Source organism: Lolium perenne, chromosome 7 (assembly GCF_019359855.2).
Source record: "Lolium perenne isolate Kyuss_39 chromosome 7, Kyuss_2.0, whole genome shotgun sequence".
In the NCBI taxonomy this organism is placed as follows: Eukaryota; Viridiplantae; Streptophyta; class Magnoliopsida; order Poales; family Poaceae; genus Lolium; species Lolium perenne.
Genome location: NC_067250.2, coordinates 137,014,478 through 137,036,555, shown reverse-complemented (window position 1 = coordinate 137,036,555; position 22,078 = coordinate 137,014,478). Strand labels below are relative to the sequence as shown.

The 22,078-nt window shown below is 42.9% G+C and overlaps 1 protein-coding gene and 1 long non-coding RNA gene across 2 annotated transcripts; both read left to right on the top strand.

Annotated features, from left to right (window-relative positions):
- The first annotated feature begins 14,701 nt into the window (after window positions 1-14,701).
- Window positions 14,702-17,931, top strand: LOC127301732 (uncharacterized). Its single transcript, XR_007852425.2, has 4 exons — window positions 14,702-14,716; window positions 16,090-16,293; window positions 16,693-16,749; window positions 17,631-17,931. It is a non-coding gene; the product is annotated as an uncharacterized lncRNA (long non-coding RNA).
- A 2,194-nt stretch (window positions 17,932-20,125) lies between these two features.
- On the top strand, window positions 20,126-21,163 carry LOC127298184 (uncharacterized). The gene has a single exon (XM_051328111.2). The coding sequence runs from the start codon at window positions 20,184-20,186 to the stop codon at window positions 20,970-20,972; it is 789 nt and encodes a 262-aa protein (XP_051184071.1). The 5' UTR covers window positions 20,126-20,183; the 3' UTR covers window positions 20,973-21,163.
- The last annotated feature ends 915 nt before the right edge of the window (window positions 21,164-22,078 follow it).

Genomic DNA, 22,078 nt, shown 5'->3' with positions numbered 1-22,078 from the left:
TGGACGAAATCAACGCCCAGGGTCCTATTTTTGCACGAAGCTTCCAGAAGACCGAAGAGGAGACGAAGTGGGGCCACGAGGCGCCGCCACAATAGGGCGGCGTGGCCAGCAAGGGGCCCGCGCGGCCCTATTGTGTGAGGCCCCCGTGGCGCCTCTTGACCTACCCTTCCGCCTACTTAAAGCCTCCGCCGCGAAACCCCCAGTACCGAGAGCCACGATACGGAAAACCTTCCAGAGACGCAGCCGCCGCCAATCCCATCTCGGGGGATTTGGGAGATCGCCTCCGGCACCCAGCCGGAGAGGGGAATCATCTCCCGGAGGTCTCTTCATCGCCATGATCGCCTCCGGATTGATGTGTGAGTAGTTCACCCCTGGACCATGGGTCCATAGCAGTAGCTAGATGGTCGTCTTCTCCTAATTGTGCTATCATGCTCGATCTTGTGAGCTGCCTATCATGATCAAGATCGTTTCTTTGTAATCCTACATGTTGTGTTTGTTGGGATCCGATGGATATTGAATACTATGTCAAGTTGATTATCAATCTATCATATATGAGTTGTTTATGTTCTTGCATGCTCTCCGTTGCTAGTAGAGGCTCTGGCCAAGTTGATACTTGTGACTCCAAGAGGGAGTATTTATGCTCGATAGTGGGTTCATGCCTCCATTAAATGCAGGACGATGTGAGAAAGTTCTAAGGTTGTGGATGTGCTGTTGCCACTAGGGATAAAACATCGATGCTTTGTCTAAGGATATTTGTGTTGATTACATTACGCACCATACTTAATGCAATTGTCTGTTGTTTACAACTTAATACTGGAGGGGGTTCGGATGATAACCTGAAGGTGGACTTTTTAGGCATAGATGCATGCTGGATGGCGGTCTATGTACTTTGTCGTAATGCCCTGATTAAATCTCATAGTACTCATCATGATATATGTATGTGAATTGTTATGCCTTCTTTATTTGTCAATTGCCAAACTGTAATTTGTTCACCCAACATCTGCTATCTTATGGGAGAGACACCACTAGTGAACTGTGGACCCCGGTCTATTCTTTACATCTGAAATACAATCTACTGCAATAATTGTTCTTTACTGTTCTTCGCAAACAATCATCTTCCACACAATACGGTTAATCCTTTGTTTACAGCAAGCCGGTGAGATTGACAACCTCGCTGTTACGTTGGGGCAAAGTTCTTTGGTTGTGTTGTGCAGGTTCCACGTTGGCGCCGGAATCCCTGGTGTTGCGCCGCACTACATTCCGCCACCATCAACCTTCAACGTGCTTCTTGACTCCTACTGGTTCAATTAAACCTTGGTTTCTTCGAGGAAACTTGCTATCGTGCGCATCACACCTTCCTCTTGGGGTTCCCAACGGACGTGTCAACTACACGCATCAAGCAAATTTCTGGCGCCGTTGCCGGGGAGATCAAGACACGCTGCAAGGGGAGTCTCCACTTCCAATCTCTTTACTTTGTTTTTGTCTTGCTTTATTTTATTTACTAATTTGTTTGCTGCACTTAAACAAAACACAAAAAAATTAGTTGCTAGCTTTACTTTATTTACTGTCTTGCTCTCTATATCAAAAACACAAAAAAATTAGTTACTCGCATTTACTTTATTTACTTTTTGTTCATGCTTCCTCCTAAGTTCACTCTGAAAAAAATACCGGTAGGACAAGGGTCTATCATTGGAAGAGATAATATAGAAGAATTTTTCACCCATGTTAGTATGGATGAAGATTTTGAAGATATACCATTATTAAAATTTGCTCCTACTTATGAAAGTGCTTCTGCTTGTTTAGTACACATGTTAGAAACTAGATTTGTTAATCTCAATCCAATAATACAACATATATTTCTTACACTTTCTGATATGGAGATGGGAGAAAAGAGAAATTTTGTTTTAAAAGTCCTTGCTAGAGAATTTGAGGATATAGTTAAAGAAGCTAGAAAAGTTTTTATCAAGCATAAGAGGCTTGGTATGTTCCCTGATTTTAAAAGAACACTTGAAAAGATGGACATGGATAGAATAAGGTACACTAGTAATGTTAATGATGGTAAGGAAATTAAAGCACCGATACCTAGTAAGCTCCTAGGAATGCATGAAGCTCTAGAAAATAATTATGCTTGGCTTGTTCCTGAAAATTTGTTTGATGAGAATAGTAAGCCTAAAAGCATACAAAGAGGAGTTACTTATATAGACCAGATACAATGCATTGTTGAGGCAACTCCCAACACCCCTAGTAATAATGTTGATGCTTCATCTCTTGATAACACTTGATACACACTTTCTGCGCCTAGCTGAAAGGCGTTAAAGAAAAGCGCTTAAGGGAGACAACCCATGTTTTTACTACAGTATTTTGTTTTATATTTGAGTCTTGGAAGTTGTTTACTACTGTAGCAACCTCTCCTTATCTTTATTTTATTGCATTTTTGTGCCAAGTAAAGTCTTTGATAGTAAAGTCAATACTAGATTTGGATTACTGCGCAGGAACAGATTTCTTGCTGTCACGAATCTGGGCAGAATTCTCTGTAGGTAACTCAGAAAAATCTGCCAATTTATGTGCGTGATCCTCAGATATGTACGCAACTTTCATTCAATTTGGGCATTTTCATCTGAGCAAGTCTGGTGCCATTTTAAAATTCGTCTTTATGGACTGTTCTGTTTTGACAGATTCTGCCTTTTATTTCGCATTGCCTGTTTTGCTATGTTTGATGGATTTCTTTGTTCCATTAACTTTCAGTAGATTTGTGCAATGTCCAGAAGTATTAAGAATGATTATGTCACCTCTGAATATATGAATTATGCACTGACCCTCTAATGAGTTTGTTTTGAGTTTGGTGTGGAGGAAGTTTTCAAGGGTCAAGAGAGGAGGATGATACAATATGATCAAGAAGAGTGAAAAGTCAAAGCTTGGGGATGCCCCCGTGGTTCATCCCTGCATATTTTAAGAAGACCCAAGCATCTAAGCTTGGGGATGCCCAAGGCATCCCCTTCTTCATCGACAACTTATCAGGTTCCTCTAATGAAACTATATTTTTATTCCGTCACATCTTATGTGCTTTGCTTGGAGCGTCTGTTTGCTTTAGTTTTTGTTTTGTTTGAATAAAGTCGGATCCTAGCATTCTTTATATTGGAGATATTACGCTCCGCTGTTTCGTATGAACACATGTGTTCTTAGCTTTATCTTTAATGTTCATTGCGAAAGTTGAACTACCTCATTCATTGATATATGGTTGGAAACGGAAAATGCCGCATGTGGTAAATGGTATAATGTCTTGAATAATGTGATACTTGGCAATTGTTGTGCTCATATAGATCTTGTTTAAGCTCTTGCATCATGTACCTTGTACCCATTAATGAATAACTACATAGAGCATGTTAAAATTTGGTTTGCATGATTGTTCTCTCTAAGTCTAGATATTTTCTGGTTGAGGTGTTTGAACAACAAGGAGACGATGTAAAGTCTTATAATGCTTACAATATGTTTATATGTGAGTCTTGCTGCACCATTTTATACTTGAGTTTGCTTCAAACAACCTTGCTAGCCTAGCCTTGTATTGAGAGGGATTCTTCTCGTGCATCCAAATCCTTGAGCCAAAATCCATGCCATTTGTGTCCACCATACCTACCTACCACATGGTATTTCTCCGCCATTCCAAAGTACATTACTTGAGTGCTACCTTTAAAATTTCTAATCTTTACCTTTGCAATATATAGCTCATGGGACAAAATAGCTTAAAAACTATCGTGGTGAAGAATATGTACTTATGTGTCTTATTTCTTAGTAAGTTGCTTGTTGAGCGGTAACCATGTTTTCTGGGGACGCCATCAACTTTTTACCTTTGTTGAATATCATGTGAGTTGCTATGCATGTTCGTCTTGTCTGAAGTAAGGGCGGTTTTCACAATCAAATGGTTTGAGTATGCATACTGTTAGAGAAGAACATTGGGCCGCTAACTAAAGCCATGAATCATGGTGGAAGTTTCAGTTTGGACATAAAACCTCAATCTCTTATGAGAATATTAACTGTTGTTGAATGCTTAAGCATTAAAAGAGGAGTCCATTATCTGTTGTCTATGTTGTCCCGGTATGGGTGTCTAAGTTGAGAATGATCAAAAGCGAGAAATCCAATGCGAACCTTCTCCTTAGACCCTTGTACAGGCGGCATAGAGGTACCCCTTTGTGACACTTGGTTGAAACATATGTTATGCAATGATAATCCGTGTTAACCCAAGCTAATTAGGACAAGGTGCGAGCACTATTAGTATACTATGCATGAGGCTTGCAACTTATAAGATGTCTTATACATAACTCATATGCTTTATTACTACCGTTGACAAAATTGTTTCTTGTTTTCAAAATGAAAAGCTCTAGCACAAAATAGGAATCAATGCTTCCCTCTGCGAAGGGCCTTTCTTCTACTTTATTGTTGAGTCAGTTTACCTATTCTTTCTATCTTAGAAGCAAACACTTGTGTAAACTGTGTGCATTGATTCTTACATATTTACCTATTGCACTTGTTATATTACTTTGTGTTGACAATTATCCATGAGATATACACGTTGAAGTTGAAAGCAACCGCTGAAACTTATATCTTCCTTTGTGTTGTTTCAAAGCTTTCTACTAAGAACTTATTGCTTATGAGTTAACTCTTATGCAAGACTTATTGATGCTTGTCTTGAAAGTATTATTCATGAAAAGTCTTTGTTATATGATTCATTTGTTTACTCATTATCTTCATCATTGCTTCGAATCGCTGCATTCATCTCATGTGCTTTACAATAGTATGATCAAGATTATGATAGCATGTCACTTCCGAAATTATCTTTGTTATCGTTTACCTACTCGAGGGCGAGTAGGAACTAAGCTTGGGGATGCTTGATACGTTCCAAACGTATCTATAATTTCTTATGTTCCATGCTACTTTTATGATGATACTCACATGTTTTATATACATTATATGTCATATTTATGCATTTTCCGGCACTAACCTATTGACGAGATGCCGAAGAGCCAGTTGCTGTTTTCTGTTGTTTTTGGTTTCAGAAATCCTAGTAAGGAAATATTCTCGGAATTGGACGAAATCAACGCCCAGGGTCCTATTTTTGCACGAAGCTTCCAGAAGACCGAAGAGGAGACGAAGTGGGGCCACGAGGCGCCGCCACAATAGGGCGGCGCGGCCAGCAAGGGGCCCGCGCGGCCCTGTTGTGTGGGGCCCCCGTGGCGCCTCTTGACCTACCCTTCCGCCTACTTAAAGCCTCCGTCGCGAAACCCCCAGTACCGAGAGCCACGATACGGAAAACCTTCCAGAGACGCAGCCGCCGCCAATCCCATCTCGGGGGATTCAGGAGATCGCCTCCGGCACCCTGCCGGAGAGGGGAATCATCTCCCGGAGGTCTCTTCATCGCCATGATCGCCTTCGGATTGATGTGTGAGTAGTTCACCCCTGGACCATGGGTCCATAGCAGTAGCTAGATGGTCGTCTTCTCCTAATTGTGCTATCATGCTCGATCTTGTGAGCTGCCTATCATGATCAAGATCGTTTCTTTGTAATCCTACATGTTGTGTTTGTTGGGATCCGATGGATATTGAATACTATGTCAAGTTGATTATCAATCTATCATATATGAGTTGTTTATGTTCTTGCATGCTCTCCGTTGCTAGTAGAGGCTCTGGCCAAGTTGATACTTGTGACTCCAAGAGGGAGTATTTATGCTCGATAGTGGGTTCATGCCTCCATTAAATACTGGACGATGTGAGAAAGTTCTAAGGTTGTGGATGTGCTGTTGCCACTAGGGATAAAACATCGATGCTTTGTCTAAGGATATTTGTGTTGATTACATTACGCACCATACTTAATGCAATTGTCTGTTGTTTACAACTTAATACTGGAGGGGGTTCGGATGATAACCTGAAGGTGGACTTTTTAGGCATAGATGCATGCTGGATGGCGGTCTATGTACTTTGTCGTAATGCCCCGATTAAATCTCATAGTACTCATCATGATATATGTATGTGCATTGTTATGCCTTCTTTATTTGTCAATTGCCCAACTGTAATTTGTTCACCCAACATCTGCTACCTTATGGGAGAGACACCACTAGTGAACTGTGGACCCCGGTCTATTCTTTACATCTGAAATACACTCTACTGCAATAATTGTTCTTTACTGTTCTTCGCAAACAATCATCTTCCACACAATACGGTTAATTCTTTGTTTACAGCAAGCCGGTGAGATTGACAACCTCGCTGTTACGTTGGGGCAAAGTTCTTTGGTTGTGTTGTGCAGGTTCCACGTTGGCGCCGGAATCCCTGGTGTTGCGCCGCACTACATTCCGCCACCATCAACCTTCAACATGCTTCTTGACTCCTACTGGTTCGATTAAACCTTGGTTTCTTACTGAGGGAAACTTGCTACTGTGCGCATCACACCTTCCTCTTGGGGTTCCCAACGGACGTGTCAACTACACACATCAGTATACATCTTGTGTGCATTAGGTTTTTAGCCCATCCAATCGTGACCACAAGACCCGCCTACATAAAAATCTCTAACCAAGAATCAATACCCCGACACCCATCATCGGCAACAGCAATGGAGAAGGGCGCATGGTAGTGTAAGAAGGTCATCGGCAACGACCATGAGGTCGGGTCATTGTCGGGGTGACACCGTTGAGGCATGTGCAACCTCGTGTACACCATTGTGGATGTTTAGCTCACCTTTTGGAGGGGATAAATGGCATGTGACATGGCCTGATGTCAACTTCCCAGACGGGTAGCATTTAAACCATGCAAGGATCCCAATGGCACCCGTGCCACGACAAGGGCATGCCCGCCACCTCGAGGTCAACTACGGCAAGATCTAATGCCATCGGATCTGTAGCACAATCCCTCTTCTGGCCCGAACTCTCCATTTTGGGACAAGTTCCTCGAGTGGGGCACGACTTGTAATGACACGTGTCGTGATATTAACAAATTAGATGCTACAGGGGTAGCTTACTATGGTGGTTAACGATGATGACATTGGAGAACCTAGACAATATTGGTACATGTCACGATGTACCCAGGTTCGGCCCCTCTCGATGGAGGTAAAGACCTACTCTTGCTTGATTATACTGATGTCTATATGGATTATACTATTGCAGACAATGTAGATGGAAGTTGCGAAGGCTATGGCTGCTAAGAGGATGAATGGTCTTTTTCTACGTAGTCCTAGACAAGCCTTATATATATGACTTGGCCTAGGGTTTTTCACCATGCGGGTTAGTCATCTAAAATCCTAGTCGACTACCACCGTTAATTGATTCCTTTGTTCGTTGTCCACTTGGTCTTGATGGATCGCTGGGCTCCTTCGCCGTATTGGGCCTTGGTCGACAGGTGTCCCATCTCGCCTACGCGGACACCGAAGATGAACACACCCCCATTTCTTGTTGGTTAGTGGGCACAAAGGCGTTTCGGCCTCAACGCCGCCTTAGGATTATTCCCAGGCGAAGGAAGAACATACACAAAGCACACATGATCATTTTTTACCCAGGTTCAGGCCGCCCTTCTGCTAATAGCCCTACGTCCTGGTTTGGTGGATTATCTTGTATGGACAAAGTACAAAGGTGAGGAACTCTCAGATGTCGGGAGGATGATTTGATCAACTCCTACTCCTCTTGGTCTTCCTCTTTATTTTCCTCACTCTCTCCAACTCAATCTTGGCCTTGGCGTTGTCAAGAACAAGGCTCAAGCTCTCACTATCCTCTCTTCTCTTCTCTCTCCATCCAGACTCAAGTGTGTCCTAGCTGAAACAAACCCTAATTGTTGATCTCAACCGACCGGAAAGAACCTCTTATCACTGTTAATCCCCACTGACCGAAGAACTCTCTCATCTTCTGTTGAACTCCGACTTATATACCTCTGGAAGTGGTCTCAACGGCTCGCCCGAGCACCGCCCAAGACCGTTCCGGGCTCAATCGGATGGAGCCACGCGAGTGACGGACAGGTGGGTGGTGTGTGTGGCCAATGGATGGCCACGGGCGGTGCGCTAACGCTCGTGATGATGGCGGGACAGCTAGGGCAACGAGCTGTCACTCCTCTTCGTGGCGCGGGCCTTTGTCAGTCTGCGCCATGATGGCGCGTAGGGGTGCAGACGCCTCGCCTGTTCCCCACGCAAGTCTTGACGCGTCCAATCGATCCCAGCTATTCCCTACTCCCTGGCCTCGCCTGGCCAAGGATAGGAGGCTCCCGAGTCCTTCCTGTGGCAGTCCGAGCAACGCCTTGGCTCGGCTGCTCCGCTTCTGTGCCTTAGTCTCTCCCCATGGTATGCTCCCGGGAAGAGGCCAAGGGCAGCTCCTTGCCCAGTTTGTCCTGTTCTTCGTGCCTTGTATGTTCGTCCAGACTTGCATTTGTCTGCGAGCGTTTGTTCTCCACTAGGTGGCCTACGTCATAAGGTAAATCTCAGCACAGTTAAACAGTTTTCACCATGAGTCATACCTAGGCTGCTTGCCATGGAAGCATCTGGGAGATCGTGAGCTGGAGCACGCGCGTGCCGCGGCGTAATCGTGCGGACCATGGGTCCCATTACGCCAACAACAGGTTCCCGATGCCCACAAGTATAGGGGATCGCTTAAATCTCCGATGGGAAGTATTACCCAAATTTATAGTTCGACTCAAGGGGAACACAAAATACCAATATGACTTTAGCAATTGAGACGTCACTCTCAACCACACTTGTATATCAATAAAATCACAAATCAAGTGGTGATTTTATAGCAGTTGATTCAAAGCAGTAAAAAACAAATTGTAAACAGTAGCATCAGATTTCCAGTTTTCACCGGAAGTATTATTATGTAAATTTTAGTGGCTAAAAGCGTAGGCATGAGGTAGTAGTGGGGTGTTGTATGAATGATATTGATCATATAATGTTATCCAACTAACATATCATCCATCTCTAATTCAGTTGTGTGTAGGTGGTGCTTAAAATATAGCTATGCATACTAACAAAGAGAATTTGCATAACATCTTTTATCATGCTTACCCATTTTACCCGGGCAAACTGGGAACTAGAAGCAGTTAATGTCTATCCTTTCGAATATCTAGGAACAAAGCATTAAGATTCATGAACACACAATATCCTCAAACTATCACATATTCCCCTTGTTTTTCCTATTTGTCACCTTAGGGATTCGCAGGGTCAACATAATAATAAGCAATACACCTTACAAATAGATACCAACCTCATATATATGATCAAACAATAAAGGTTCAGTACTAAAATCATGTCACTCGGACCTTAGTAACAAACATTAAACATAGCAAAGGTGTACCAACACTCATACATGAATATCTTCAGGACAAACTGATACGTCCAAAACGTATCTACTTTCCCGAACCTTTTTATTATTATTTGCCCTCAAACTTGTGTGTTTTGAATGCAACGAACACAGACTAACGCTGTTTTCAGCAGAATTGCCCTGGTGTCTTGTTTTTGTGCATAAAATCAACTTTTGGGAAAAATCCTAGAAATATACCCAAATGCCTTATTTTCCCGGGGAACTCACGGAGCCAGAAGGTGAAGAGCAGGGGGGCTGGAGCTGGGAGTACATGGCCCAAGCGCGGCCCAGGCCTAGCCGCGCCTGGGGGGTGTATTCCCGACCCCTTCGTCGTTTCGGCCTCCCCTTTCGGCTATAAGATCCTCGTCACGAGAAAACCCCAGGGGGTTCGAAGTTATTCCAGAGAAAAGTCCGTAGCGCCGCCGCCTCGCAAAACCCTATTTCGGAGGCAGGAACTCCGTTCTGGCACCCTGCCGGGACGGGGAATTGGAGAAGATCATCGCCATCGCCATCACCGACGCCTCTCCATCAACCATCCATGATTCCCCCATCCATGTGTGAGTATTTCCCTCGCTGTAGGCTGAAGGGGATGGTCGGGATTGGATGAGTTCGTTCATGTAATAGCATTAGAATTGTTGTGGGCATAGTGCCTAGTATCCGTTGTGAGTATTTTATGCATTGTTGCAACTTGTTATACTTAATGCTTGTCACTTTGGGCCCGAGTGCCATGATCTCAGATATGAACATATTGTGTTTTCATGATGATGCTTTATATATTGTTCTTGATCATATCTGCAAGTTGTATACACATGTCATTGTCCAGAACCCGAGGCCCCGAAGTGACAATAATCGGGACAACCTGAAGGGATGGCTTTGATGTGAGGATCATGTGTGCTCACGGAGTGTTAATGCTTTGCTCCGGTACTCTATTGAAAGGAGTACCTTAATTACCAGTAGTTTCCCTCGAGGCTCCGCTGCAACGGGCTGGTTGGACAAAAGATGTTGCGCAAGTTTCTCATTGCGAGCACGTGCGACTAAATAGGAACACACACCTATGGTTATTTTATTCTTGGATACTTGTATCACTTTATCTGCAAATGCCCATGTTAGCTATTATATGAGTCGTCTCATTCATGCAACGCCCGGTTATCCATCCCTATGTCTACATTATTTTAATCCTGCTATTTACCGCATCCACCACTGCTACGGTTTTTTACTTTATTTCCGCTATTACTTTATTACTGCCACTGCTATAAAACTGTTGCTACTGATAAACCTCTGCGAGCTAGTCTATTTCCAGGTGCATCTGAATTGACAACTCAACTGTCAAGGCTTATATTTATTCTTTGGCTCCCCTTGTGTCGAATCAATAAATTGGGTAATACTTATCTCGATACATATGGATGATTACATGATCAATCTCATCCAAACCCGATCCATCTTTGAATCCTATAGAGAACTAATCACTCATGGTGTTGGAGAGTGAGCCCATGGTGGTTGGTGATGACGTTGGTGGCGGTGATGATGAAGAAGCCCTCGAAATCCCTCTTTCGGGGTGTAGAGCAGGATCAATCTAGCCCCCGAAACGAAGATCATGGTCTCAGCGGCGCTCTGTTTCGTGAAACATCACCCCCCTTTTGGCAACATAGGATTTTAGGGTATATAAGGGGGTATGCGAAAGGAGGAGGCGATGCGATGCTCGAGGTCCAAAAGGGCCTGGGTGGCGCGCCTCATGGTGATGGGCGCGCCATCAGGTGCCTTTTGGGCCTCGGGGCCCCTCCCGTGCAATTCCAAAGCTCCATGTCCCTTGTTTTGGGTGAAAAACTCCCCTGGTATTTTCCCTGATTTTATTTCCTGCGAAAGTTAATAGAAACAAGACTTTGCTACATCAGATTCAACAGTTTTAATCTAAGTATGGTGAGATTCCGGAGCAAATCTTTGAGCAAAGTGCTTCGTATTTTATCCTCAAACAACTCAAACGTAGTGCAGAAGCAATAAAAGACTTTGACAAGAACTTTGCTCTATGCATGCATAAACAATTTAACATGACAAGTTTTTGATACATAGCTTCACAAATGAATGGTAAAGTGTTACTAAATATGCACTATGTTCATGTTCCTCTATCTATACATGGTGTAAAATATGTAGTATATGTCAACAATACTTGGACATGATTAATCGATAGTGGCAAAAAACAACATTCTCGCATCGCATTTGATTGAATCTTTGGCAAGGTTTTCGAGACCTTTAATTCTTTCAGTTGTTGACTAGTATAGTAATTTCAGTATGCTTGCATTGCAAAACCAAATAATGGAAGGATGTATCATTTCAGTCCTTTAACATTCAAACTGTCATAGAATACTCATACATGGGTAAGTAGCTAATATCTTTAGTTGACCATATTATTGGAGTGGAAATTGGACATGTATTCGCTTCTTAGTTTTACACCTTATATGAGTGGTAGAGGTTCTTCCCCTTTGAAACATAAAAGCATTTAGTGTAGCTTCATGCATTTATTAGCCCTTTCTTTGACATCGTCATAATAAGCGACTCATTGGGTTCTATCACTTCCCCAAGTATTGATGAAACTATGCACAAGTATTTGCTATCGTTAAAGTTCATACATGAATATAGCAAAGGTGTCATACATCTTTTATCAATCCTCACATACAGATACATATCCATCATTATTGTTCTTCCTCACCCAACTTGAACTGCTCGCATATAGAATTAAGAAATTTAAACTTGGTTCACTCAAAACATCTTATTCTTATATCAGCAATCTCAATAAAATGATGTCAATATGACAATTCATGTGGCTGGGATCCATATAGAAGTATAGCATTCAGTTTAAACCATTTGCAAGTTCAACTAGCCACTTTTAGTGATGAAAATGAAAATCTGCCAACAGTTTTGCCCTGCTTAAACATCCTAAGATTTTTTGCCAATTTTTTTGAGTGTGGGGGATGGGAAGTTATAAGTGCCAAAAAATCAGCCCAATCGAAGTTACATGCTAAGAATTAACAATAAAACGGTGGTCGGCGTCATGCAGATTTTGCTACTCTTTTTTTTTGTTTTACTAAAATGAAAATCTTTTTGATATTTTTTATTTGGGAAAATTTGCTACAGGCTGGCATTTTCTCAAACACACCGCCCGATTGTGTCTTTGCTAGGTACCATTACAATTTTGTGGCACATTTGCTAGAACACACCACCTGGCTGAAAACGGAAAGTTTTGCCCTTTGTCTTCAAAACCAATCATCCCACGCAAAAGTGCAAAACTTTCCGTTTTTAGTTAGGTGGTGTGTTCTGGCAAATGTTTCACAACATTGTAATGGTACCTGGCAAGGACACAATCGGACGGTATGTTTGAGCAAATGCCAAAAATAACGGTGTCCTTTAGCAAAATTTTCCTTTTTATTTTTGTTAAAAGAAAACGTCGACCAGATTACAAATGGGCCGTATGTTGTTTTACGGGCCGTCGATCTCACGGGCGGAAGCTCTACAGTCGCTGCTTGGTGCCTGCTAGGGCAATTCCTATTCATCACCCGTAGGTGATGGTTAGCACCGCCCCCTGCTAGGCGGCTACGGCGTTGGGCTGTGGTGATGGGCCATTGGGCGGCCGATGATAGTAGGCTTCCACGCACATGTGCCCAACCCAAACCCTAACACCACACACAAACGCACGCCAAACAGTTCCATGAAACGCCTCTAAGAATGGCGCTGAGCTGGTGGCCATGTGGAGCGCTCCGATCCTACGGCAGCCTCTGATGGAGGCTGGCTCTTGCCCACCTCATTGCTTTTCTCTGGGGCGCGGGCACATCTTTCTTGGCTTTCCAAGGAACCCATGCCACGCCAGTGTCCTCGTGGAGTTGCTGGTGTGGTCGCCGCGCCGACAGATTGAGGTAGGTTTCTATTAACAATTTGCACTTTAGGCCAACAGATTAGTAGGCAGTTTAACTGTGTCTTCTTTATTTAATCTTCTGCCTTTTGATGCCCAATTCGTGTCATGCCCTGGCTGTGTTTCAAAATTGCTTTAGTACACTGCCGACATCAAACGGTGCACAGCTGATGCAACGGCGATGCCAGTTACAGGAAAAGAACATATGGAAAGTCTACTTAATCATATCCCCTTTTTTGCAAATTGAGTGCCGTGGGAATGCTAGAATTTTCTTTGTCTGCAGCTATCTAGTAAAATGGGTAGAATCGATGCCCATAGAAAGGGGAATAGTTAAAAAGGCATAGAAGGAGTAAGTTGTTTAACTGTTAGCATAGTAAGTTCAGTTTTGCAGTTCGCTGGTCAAGTGAGGAGGTTATTTTGTATCACAGATCTTGTAAAAAGCATGGAGAAGACGCACCGTTGTAGTCTACCACGTAAGACTCTGCACCTGGTTAGTTCCTTTAACAAGTCTACAGTTCTGCTTAAAAACTCAACCACGGAGTTTGTAGGTTTTCCCATTAAGAAAAATGATATATCCTGCTCGCAAAGTTATGAAGCCTTAACTTTCTCCAAGCCATTGTCCCGAACACACTTTCAACCATGTGTAACCATCAAGGCATCAGTACTTGCTACAATTCTGTCAGTCTAATATATATCTCCTGAATGCTAGCACCTTTGATTAAAATATTTTCAAAAGGCACTCCTCCCTTGCCTAAAGAAAGGTTAAGACATGGAATGTTTTGGGGGCATCAAATACTCTCTCACATCACCAATAATTCACCATTAAATACTCGCACCATCAATAATGCACCATTAGATACTCGTGCCTTGGACAATCGATCAGGAACCTGACGTGGCTGCAGAGAATAATATAGCACGATGCTGTTGCCTTCTCAATTTGCTATGGTAATTATTGGCAATATGTCTACCTGCTTTCCTGTCAAAGTACACTGAACTAGGCTACCAAGTGGAAGACAATACTATACTTGATTCAACTTTCTGGAGCTGATGGTTTGAAGCTCCATCGGAAACGGCTTTGATTTGCCTTGTTTAAACGTCCATTGATTTCAAGTTTGTGACAGTTATAACAATCCAACCAAGTTGTTCAAATACAAATAATTTTGTATTAGGAAAATTTCGGGACAATGATCGGATTATCTGATCCAAAACAAAGTAATTTTTGCACTATATTGTTACATTCAGTGTGTGCATTTTGATTAATTTAGCATTGGAGCTACTTGGGTGTGATAATTATATACTGAGAGTCTGAGACACCAATAGAGTTGTCAGTAGTGCACATTTGATGTCTCATGTTGCTTCTTTTTTCTTGTTGAAATTAACACAGGACTGTTGCTATTAAACCATATACCATTATTTGTGGGCTCGTGTGATGCTCTTTTGTTATCATACAGACATACAGTTCATGGTGGGGCAAATAATTAGGGGACTGCTGACAGGTATATCAGAATTTCACAACAGGCATTAAATTGTATTTTGATGCTACTAAAGTAGATTTGGAGACCAGAACACCGTAATTGTTAACATAGAAATATAGCGTGTATTGTTTTATGATATGGATTCCTCGTGTTTCTCCACTAGTACTTCAATTTTTTTAGTTTGTGTGTCCGCATCTACTCCATCCAACTGCTGTTTGCTGTTAGTTTAACAAATAAGGCATCCGGCTATTTGTATTGAACATAAATTATATTCTTTGAACATTATTATGTCTTTATTCCCCATCAATTATTTTGAAGTTTTCTTACATGTTATTTGAATTTGTAGCTTTGTTAGGATTTGATCTTGCATTCTCTAGTGTCTATTTCTCTTAGGTGCATGCTTTAAATACTATCCTGGTTCAATCATATAAAATTCAATGGTCTGCATACACCGTTTCAATCTATTTCGCCAGAATTACATCAGAGGCATTCGGGGACTATGAAGGTATAGGGCCACTCAATAATTGATGGCTGCCATCACATCAGTCCTTAATAGAATACATTAGGTTCAGCTCCACCTGCACTGTGGGGCACTGGGGCTTGGATGGTAAAAAAATGACAAATTCTCTTTTCTAATGAAGCTGATTGAGATCTAGATGCCAGCGATGGAAAACACACATTGGATGTTGTGCCCTGTTTAATGGCCAGCTCGACAGGCAGAATCCAAGATGCAAAAATATACTCTGCCTTGCTGTGCCTCGTGCAGCTTCGGCGAAGCCACATCAACTCAAACAGCAAATAAACAAACGAGAGCTTACAAAGCATCTGTATACGAAATTGCTGCGGTGTATTGTACGAACTAACCACCCATGCAATTATTACCTACGATTAACTATGCTTGAAACTTTACTGCGGATTTACTGAACTGGTTTCTAATGGCTCCATCGACATAGGCCTGCATAAGTAATATGTCTAGAATTGTTTTTCCTGAAGAGAAAGACATATGCTCAGATTTTTTTGACCCTTTGTATATGTTTAGATTAGCTTGCCCCACTAGGCCACAGAAACAATATAACTACTGTATTACTCAGGTTTAATCTATCAGGTAATTATAAGTCTGCTTGATTTTTGTTTAATTATAATACGAACACACAAGGAGAGACCTTGGGACCTACAGTTGTGAAATAATTATAAATGTGCTATCCAGTTTGTAATTTATAGTCAAAGACAGTATAATTTTATAAGCTTATAATCATCTTAAATTGGGCTGTTTCCAAGCCGAGCGAAGCGCCTCCGGGCAAGTGGTAGTTTTCTCTTGTCTCCAAGTACAATGTGACATTGCTTCTCACTAATGAAATTAATAATGAGTTACTTACCTCTTAATTGTGTTTTAGGATTTGGTGGCCCCATAGCCTCTTCTTATCTCTTTGCTCTTTGGGCTATAAAAGCAGATTCCCCTCGTCTCTCCCTTCACACAAACACAGCTCTGTGTTACTGTCCCCTTCTTCTAGGGTTATATGTGATGAGAGGTCCAAGGGTGCTGTGGAGCTGCAAGTTTACTCGTGGTGTCAGTACAACTATCTGATCTATATATCCAGGTATTTACTTAAACTAATTGGGTAACAAAGTTCTACCTTTGAACCACCCGTGATTTTGTTGTGGTACATGATCTGGTTGCTATTGTTGTGAATCAATTAGCTTTGCTTTTCAAAGCTTGTCTTGATTTTCCACATCTTCCATTCAGTTTTGTATACATAGTTTGTGTTTTCCTGTTTGATTGCAGTGTCTTGTTTCTACAAACATAGCAAGAAGTTTATGTTCATCTTGTGGAACATACAATATAAGGGTCAATACAGATCTTGTCATGGCTAACTATAGCATGCTTGACCCATTATACCAGTTTGATACATGAGATCATATCACTTTCTGGGGAACACTGCACAGTAATTATGCATGGAAAATCGTTGAGCTAACTGTTGCTTGTTTCTCGTTTGTAGGTTTTGCATTTGGGGCAGTAAACTGGAGGCAGCAACTGCATAACTTGCGAGATGCTCGTAAGATTTCTTAACGACCATTAAAAATAGAACCATCAGCACCTTTTGGAAATTAATTAGATCCATATGTTTTTTAGGGTAAACACTGGGAGAGTTTCCACTGCAATTTTTAGATCCATCTGTTCTTTGGCATATTCACCTTAATTAGTTTGAGCAATCGACAAGGATAAGATCCCACAGGAGAATAAAAATGTTGGTAACAGGAATGTGTCCAGTCAAAAGGAAAATACTCTTTGGACTATGATTTGTCATCCACATTTTGTTTTTTCTTGGTATCAATGTCAATTGACGCCTAAACTTCAAAAGTATGGAGCATTAGCATGTTCCCTCCTAGCATTGCAATTTCAGTTACTACCCTAGATATCCCTTTGAAATGTAAGTGCTGTTACTTTTTATTTACTTCATAAGTTATGTGTACTAAAGCACTGTACTTGTGAATAACATTTGTAGGTTTGGTGCTCCAATAAAAACATGACCCTGATTATCAGTTTATATAACGTGTGTTAGGGAAACTTACCTGTGTGATGGTACACATACTTAGCACACTTTTTATTCCAAACTCTAAGGTGTGATTGTAATGGAATTATATAGACTATACAAGTAACCAGGATGAGTGCTGTAAAATGAATATTATTACCTCCAGCATGAGTGTTTAGTACCTCATGTTGAAACAACTAACCGACGAAAAATCATAGCAATTTATTTTTATCTTCTTTCGATGAGTTATAAGCCCCATGGCTACAATGTGATACTCTAAACTTCGCACAGGGTCCAAATTTGTGTTTGGAAACTTATTATCATCGACTTGATACACTCAAGAGTTAATCAGAACTCCTACGTTGGTCGTTCTTCCAATTTTCATGTGATCTATTTGTTTGTAGGTTGGATGATGATCATGCTGATGATTTTGCCGCAAGTTATGCAGTTGCTGCCTCAAGCTTGCTGCCCCCAATGCCAAACCAGTGAGACTTAAGATGAAGAAGTTGGATCACGAGAGAACATCTGTATCCATGCCTTGAAGATTGAAATCGTTATCACAGAGAAAAGCAATCTATCATTTTACTACTGCAACTCTGCAAGGTAGCAGAACAGTTCACTGTATAATCTGACTGTATGTTCACCGTTGGGAGCAAATTTCAAATGCTGATTCTCACAATCAAATAATCAAATTTATTTGCTCGATCTTGTGCTATATTTTTTGAAGGAATCGTGTGCTACATGTAGCTTTGTAAATGGCAGATGAAAAACCATAAAAACGGAACGAACGAACAAGGCTAGCAAGAACAGTCAAAAAAGGGTGATGCGCCTAATCGGCCCGTTTCCTTCTTTGGCCCGTACTTTCTGCTGGTATGGCCCAAACAAAAAAAGAACTGGCTGCTGCTAGTGCTAGGATAAGCCAAGCGGCCACAGGAAGCGACCTAGATGACCCAATTAAAAATCCTCAAAAAAAAAGACCCAATTAAAAGTGAGTAACTTTTTGTCGGTTAGCTTCCAGCGACTTTAACCACTACTGCCGGAGTTCAACTTCAGCTTTCAATTTCAGCTGCAAGTTCTGAATCCCCGAGATGGGCATTCGTTCGCTTTACAAATCAACCAACTATATTCACCGAAAGTTCACACACAATAAGAGCAAGAAAATCAACCAACTATATTCACAGAAAGTTCACACACAATAAGAGCAAGAAAATGTAAAATGTCTGCTAGAATAACATCACAACATACCCGAAAGATGAAACAAGTGATATATCCCTAAGACCTAGGGCACGTCAACCGCTGAAAGGCGTAGATAACAACGAGCAACCGCTAGAAGATCCTCCAACATGCCGTTCAACTGGTTTCCGTCCCGCTGTCTACACAACGGGTACCTCTACTGCAGATAGAGGCTCATCGCACAAAGATACGCTGGTTCACCATCTTATTACGCACACTCCATAAGGTCCAAAACATAGCCACAAACAGTAACCCGAATAGGCGCCTCCTAAGTCCAGTCTGGTTCGCCTGAACCTCCATGGTCTAGGGCCTTCCACTCAGGCCCTAGCGCCTCATGGAGAAAGATCCAAAGAAATAGTGCCGCGGGGCACGAAAACATGATATGCAGCGTGCCGCACACAACAGCCACAAGGCATTGCCCGACTTGTTTCGCTTGGCTACCTCCACCCCCGAAGGGAGGCGGTCCCGAAGCAGCTGCCACACAAAAATCTTTATCTTGAGAGGGATAGGCACTTTCCACAAAGGGACGTCCAACTAAGCCTGGCGCTCTAAATAGGGCCCTGTAGGCCGACCTAACTGCTGTACGGGGACATGCGTCAGTGGGCACTGTCCGAGTCATCAGGGAGAGCCCCTGGGAGTCGGGCTCTCAAGGGTCTCCCCAGGGGTAAGGCCCCATCAAAACGGGACTACCCACCCAACTAATTGCAACCTCCGCCACCGAAACGTAATGATCCACACAGATGGCAAAAAGCTCCGGAAACTCCACCCTAAGAGGTCCCCCATAAAGCCACAAATCAAGCCAAAACAAGGTCCCTCTACCATCCCCTATGGTGAGAGGCAGTCCGGCTCGGATCACGTGCTTGATCTCCTGGAGGGTCTTCCAAAAATGAGATCCTCCCGGCGCTCACAGGCTAGGAGCGGACGACCCCTTAGGTATTTGGCCTTCACCAGCTGAAGCCAAAGACCCCCATCCTCCTTAAGGATCCTCCACACCCATTTCATCATCAGAGATACATTCGTGTGTCTTGAGGATAAGATGCCTATGCCCCATGGTCAAATGGGGACGCACACGTCCGCCCACTTACCATGTGATATTTCTAGCGGCCTATCCGGTCCTGCCAAAAGAAGCGTGAAAGCTCCTTATCGACAACACCATGCACCCTTTCGAAAGGAGGTACATTCCCACGGTAAACATGAGAAGATTAGATAGGCAGAGTCGATGAGAATCATCTTGCTACCTTCCGACGTGAACCTACCGCACCAAGGTTCAACATTTGACTTCATATGACGATGTCAATCAAGTGATGTAAGCCATGACTGAGGACGAAGTTAATTCTCAGCTAGCTGAGAACTAGCAAATTTCATGTTCTTCAGCACCAAACACAAAAAAGAGTCTTCCATGTGCCATAGAGACCTCGCAGAGTCCTACACGATTCCTATCCATCCATAGCTCCAAAAGGTTCTGATATTTCGAAACCTCCCTAACCAACACTCTGCTCTAACTACGGTAGCTGAGCAAACCAGTGCAACAGTAGCAGCTCTGACTCCGAAATCTCACTTTAGCCTATCTACTCAGAACAAACTCCGCAACCACCTCACGCATCAGCATTCAGCAGTAGTATAAAACCTCACGCGTAACACCTTCACTTTTCAGCCACCTCTTCGATCGAAGCTTGCAATTGCGTGAAGCGCATGCGCAGGGTGGTAGCCACGGCTCCTTAGAAATGGGAAGGCCCGAGGACGCCTACTCCAGTATCCTTGGCCACGGCGAGGCTACGCCACCGTTCGGCCAGTCCCCGCCGCTCTCGGGCGCGTCGTCTCCCTCGCCCCTGCTTCTACCGGCCAACGCCCAGAGGAGCTCCGCGGGAAGGAGGAGGCACGGCATCGCCAGGCTTATCTGTTCGCCCTTCGCTGCCGTCCTCAGATCAAGGGCGTGCGCGCGTGCCAGTGCAACTACAGACGACAACCAGTCGACGAAAAGGCCAAGCCTACAGGACCTCCTGAGAATGGATGCGCCGTCCAATCTCGACCTCAAGCAGCCCAGCGAGCCAGACATGGCCGACCCGTTCGACGACTCCAGCTGGAAAGATAGCGCCATCGTAGTGTTTGATTTCGGCGAGGACGACGACACGAGTCGAGCCGAAGACGAAGACGAGGAGGAGGAGGCGCCGCCATTTGCCATCACCAAAGATCAGCACGGCGCCGTTCCTGGTTACGAGCAGCAGATGGTGATCGTGCCTGCGGAGGAGTTCGACCATGGTGGCCCGGTGGCAGGGATCGGTGCTGCAGGTGCCACCGTGCCGGCTCCCACTGTGCTGATGAACCTGGAGAGGCTCGTGCTCGTTCTTGCGGCGCTGCGCGCGCGCTCCAGGGCCCTGAAGGGCTCCTACGGTAGGCTGGCTGGTCGCCATCCTGGCGTTGATGCTGACAAGGCGGAAATGTTCTATGATCGGCCCATTCCGTTGGGGCGGCGGTGCAGGCTGCAGCACCTGGAGGAGACCCCTTACTTCTGATTGTGGTTTATTGAGGGGCAGTAATGTTTTTTTCACTATCGAACTAGTATATGTGGATGACCTACTTTAACTTTTGCTGTAAAGTGGAAACGGAGAACCTTGATCGGTTTCCTGGCAATATATGATCATAAAAAGAGATGTACCCTACATGTACTATTATTATAGAAATTTGAATTTCAAATTATTTGTTATTTTACACAAGAGTACAACAAGGTAAAACAAAACCACTACTAGCCAGCTTACGCCAATAATTACTAGATTCCCTCCTTAGTAGAGCGGCAAATTTGCCCGCCGCTTAGTGATTGGGATTTAAAATGTTTGCAGAGGGCTTTAACCTCAACTAGCACAGTGAACCCACCCATGCATGCGCAATATCTTGGTTCTCAGTTGCTAAATTTAATTATGGAAATCCTTATATCTTTACACATTAAGAAATACTTTTTACGCAAACAAAATTCACTATCGAAGTATATGTGGATGACCTACTTAAACTTTAGTTGGAAATGGAAAATGAGAACCTTGATTGCTTTCCTAGCAATATTTGCTCATAACAAATGTAATACTCCCTCCGACCCATAATAAGTGTCGCGTATTTTGAGCTAATCTAATACTCCCTCCGAAAATTATTTTGAATCAAAGGGGCTATTATTATTATTATTATTATTATTATTATTATAGAATTGTTTTAAAATGTTTATTACCATACTCCCTCAGTTTCAAATTAGTTGGCGCACCTCTGGTCCGACTCAGTCGACCTATCTAGACGAGTTTCAGAGTGTAGGTTTACTTATTTTGGAAAAAAACTGCATCAAAAAATTTAGAACAGAGGAAATAGAAATTATAAGTTGGATTCCAAATTAGTTGTTATTTCTACACAAGAGTTCAACAAGATATAACAAAACCATTGCTACTTGCTAGACACAAGTTAAAGCCAATAATGGAGCTATTTGAAACTAAATCTAGAGTTCGTCGATCTAGAGAGGAACATTTGATTGCCATTTAGCAATTCAGACCGAGAAATGATACGGAGAGATTTAACCTCAACTAGCAGAGTGAACACATTCCTACATGGTAACATATATTTTAAAATCCAATAAGACTTTGTT

Excerpts from the sequence above, each read along its gene's own strand:
- LOC127298184 (XM_051328111.2), top strand. The coding sequence starts at position 20,184 with ATGGGAAGGCCCGAGGACGCCTACTCCAGTATCCTTGGCCACGGCGAG.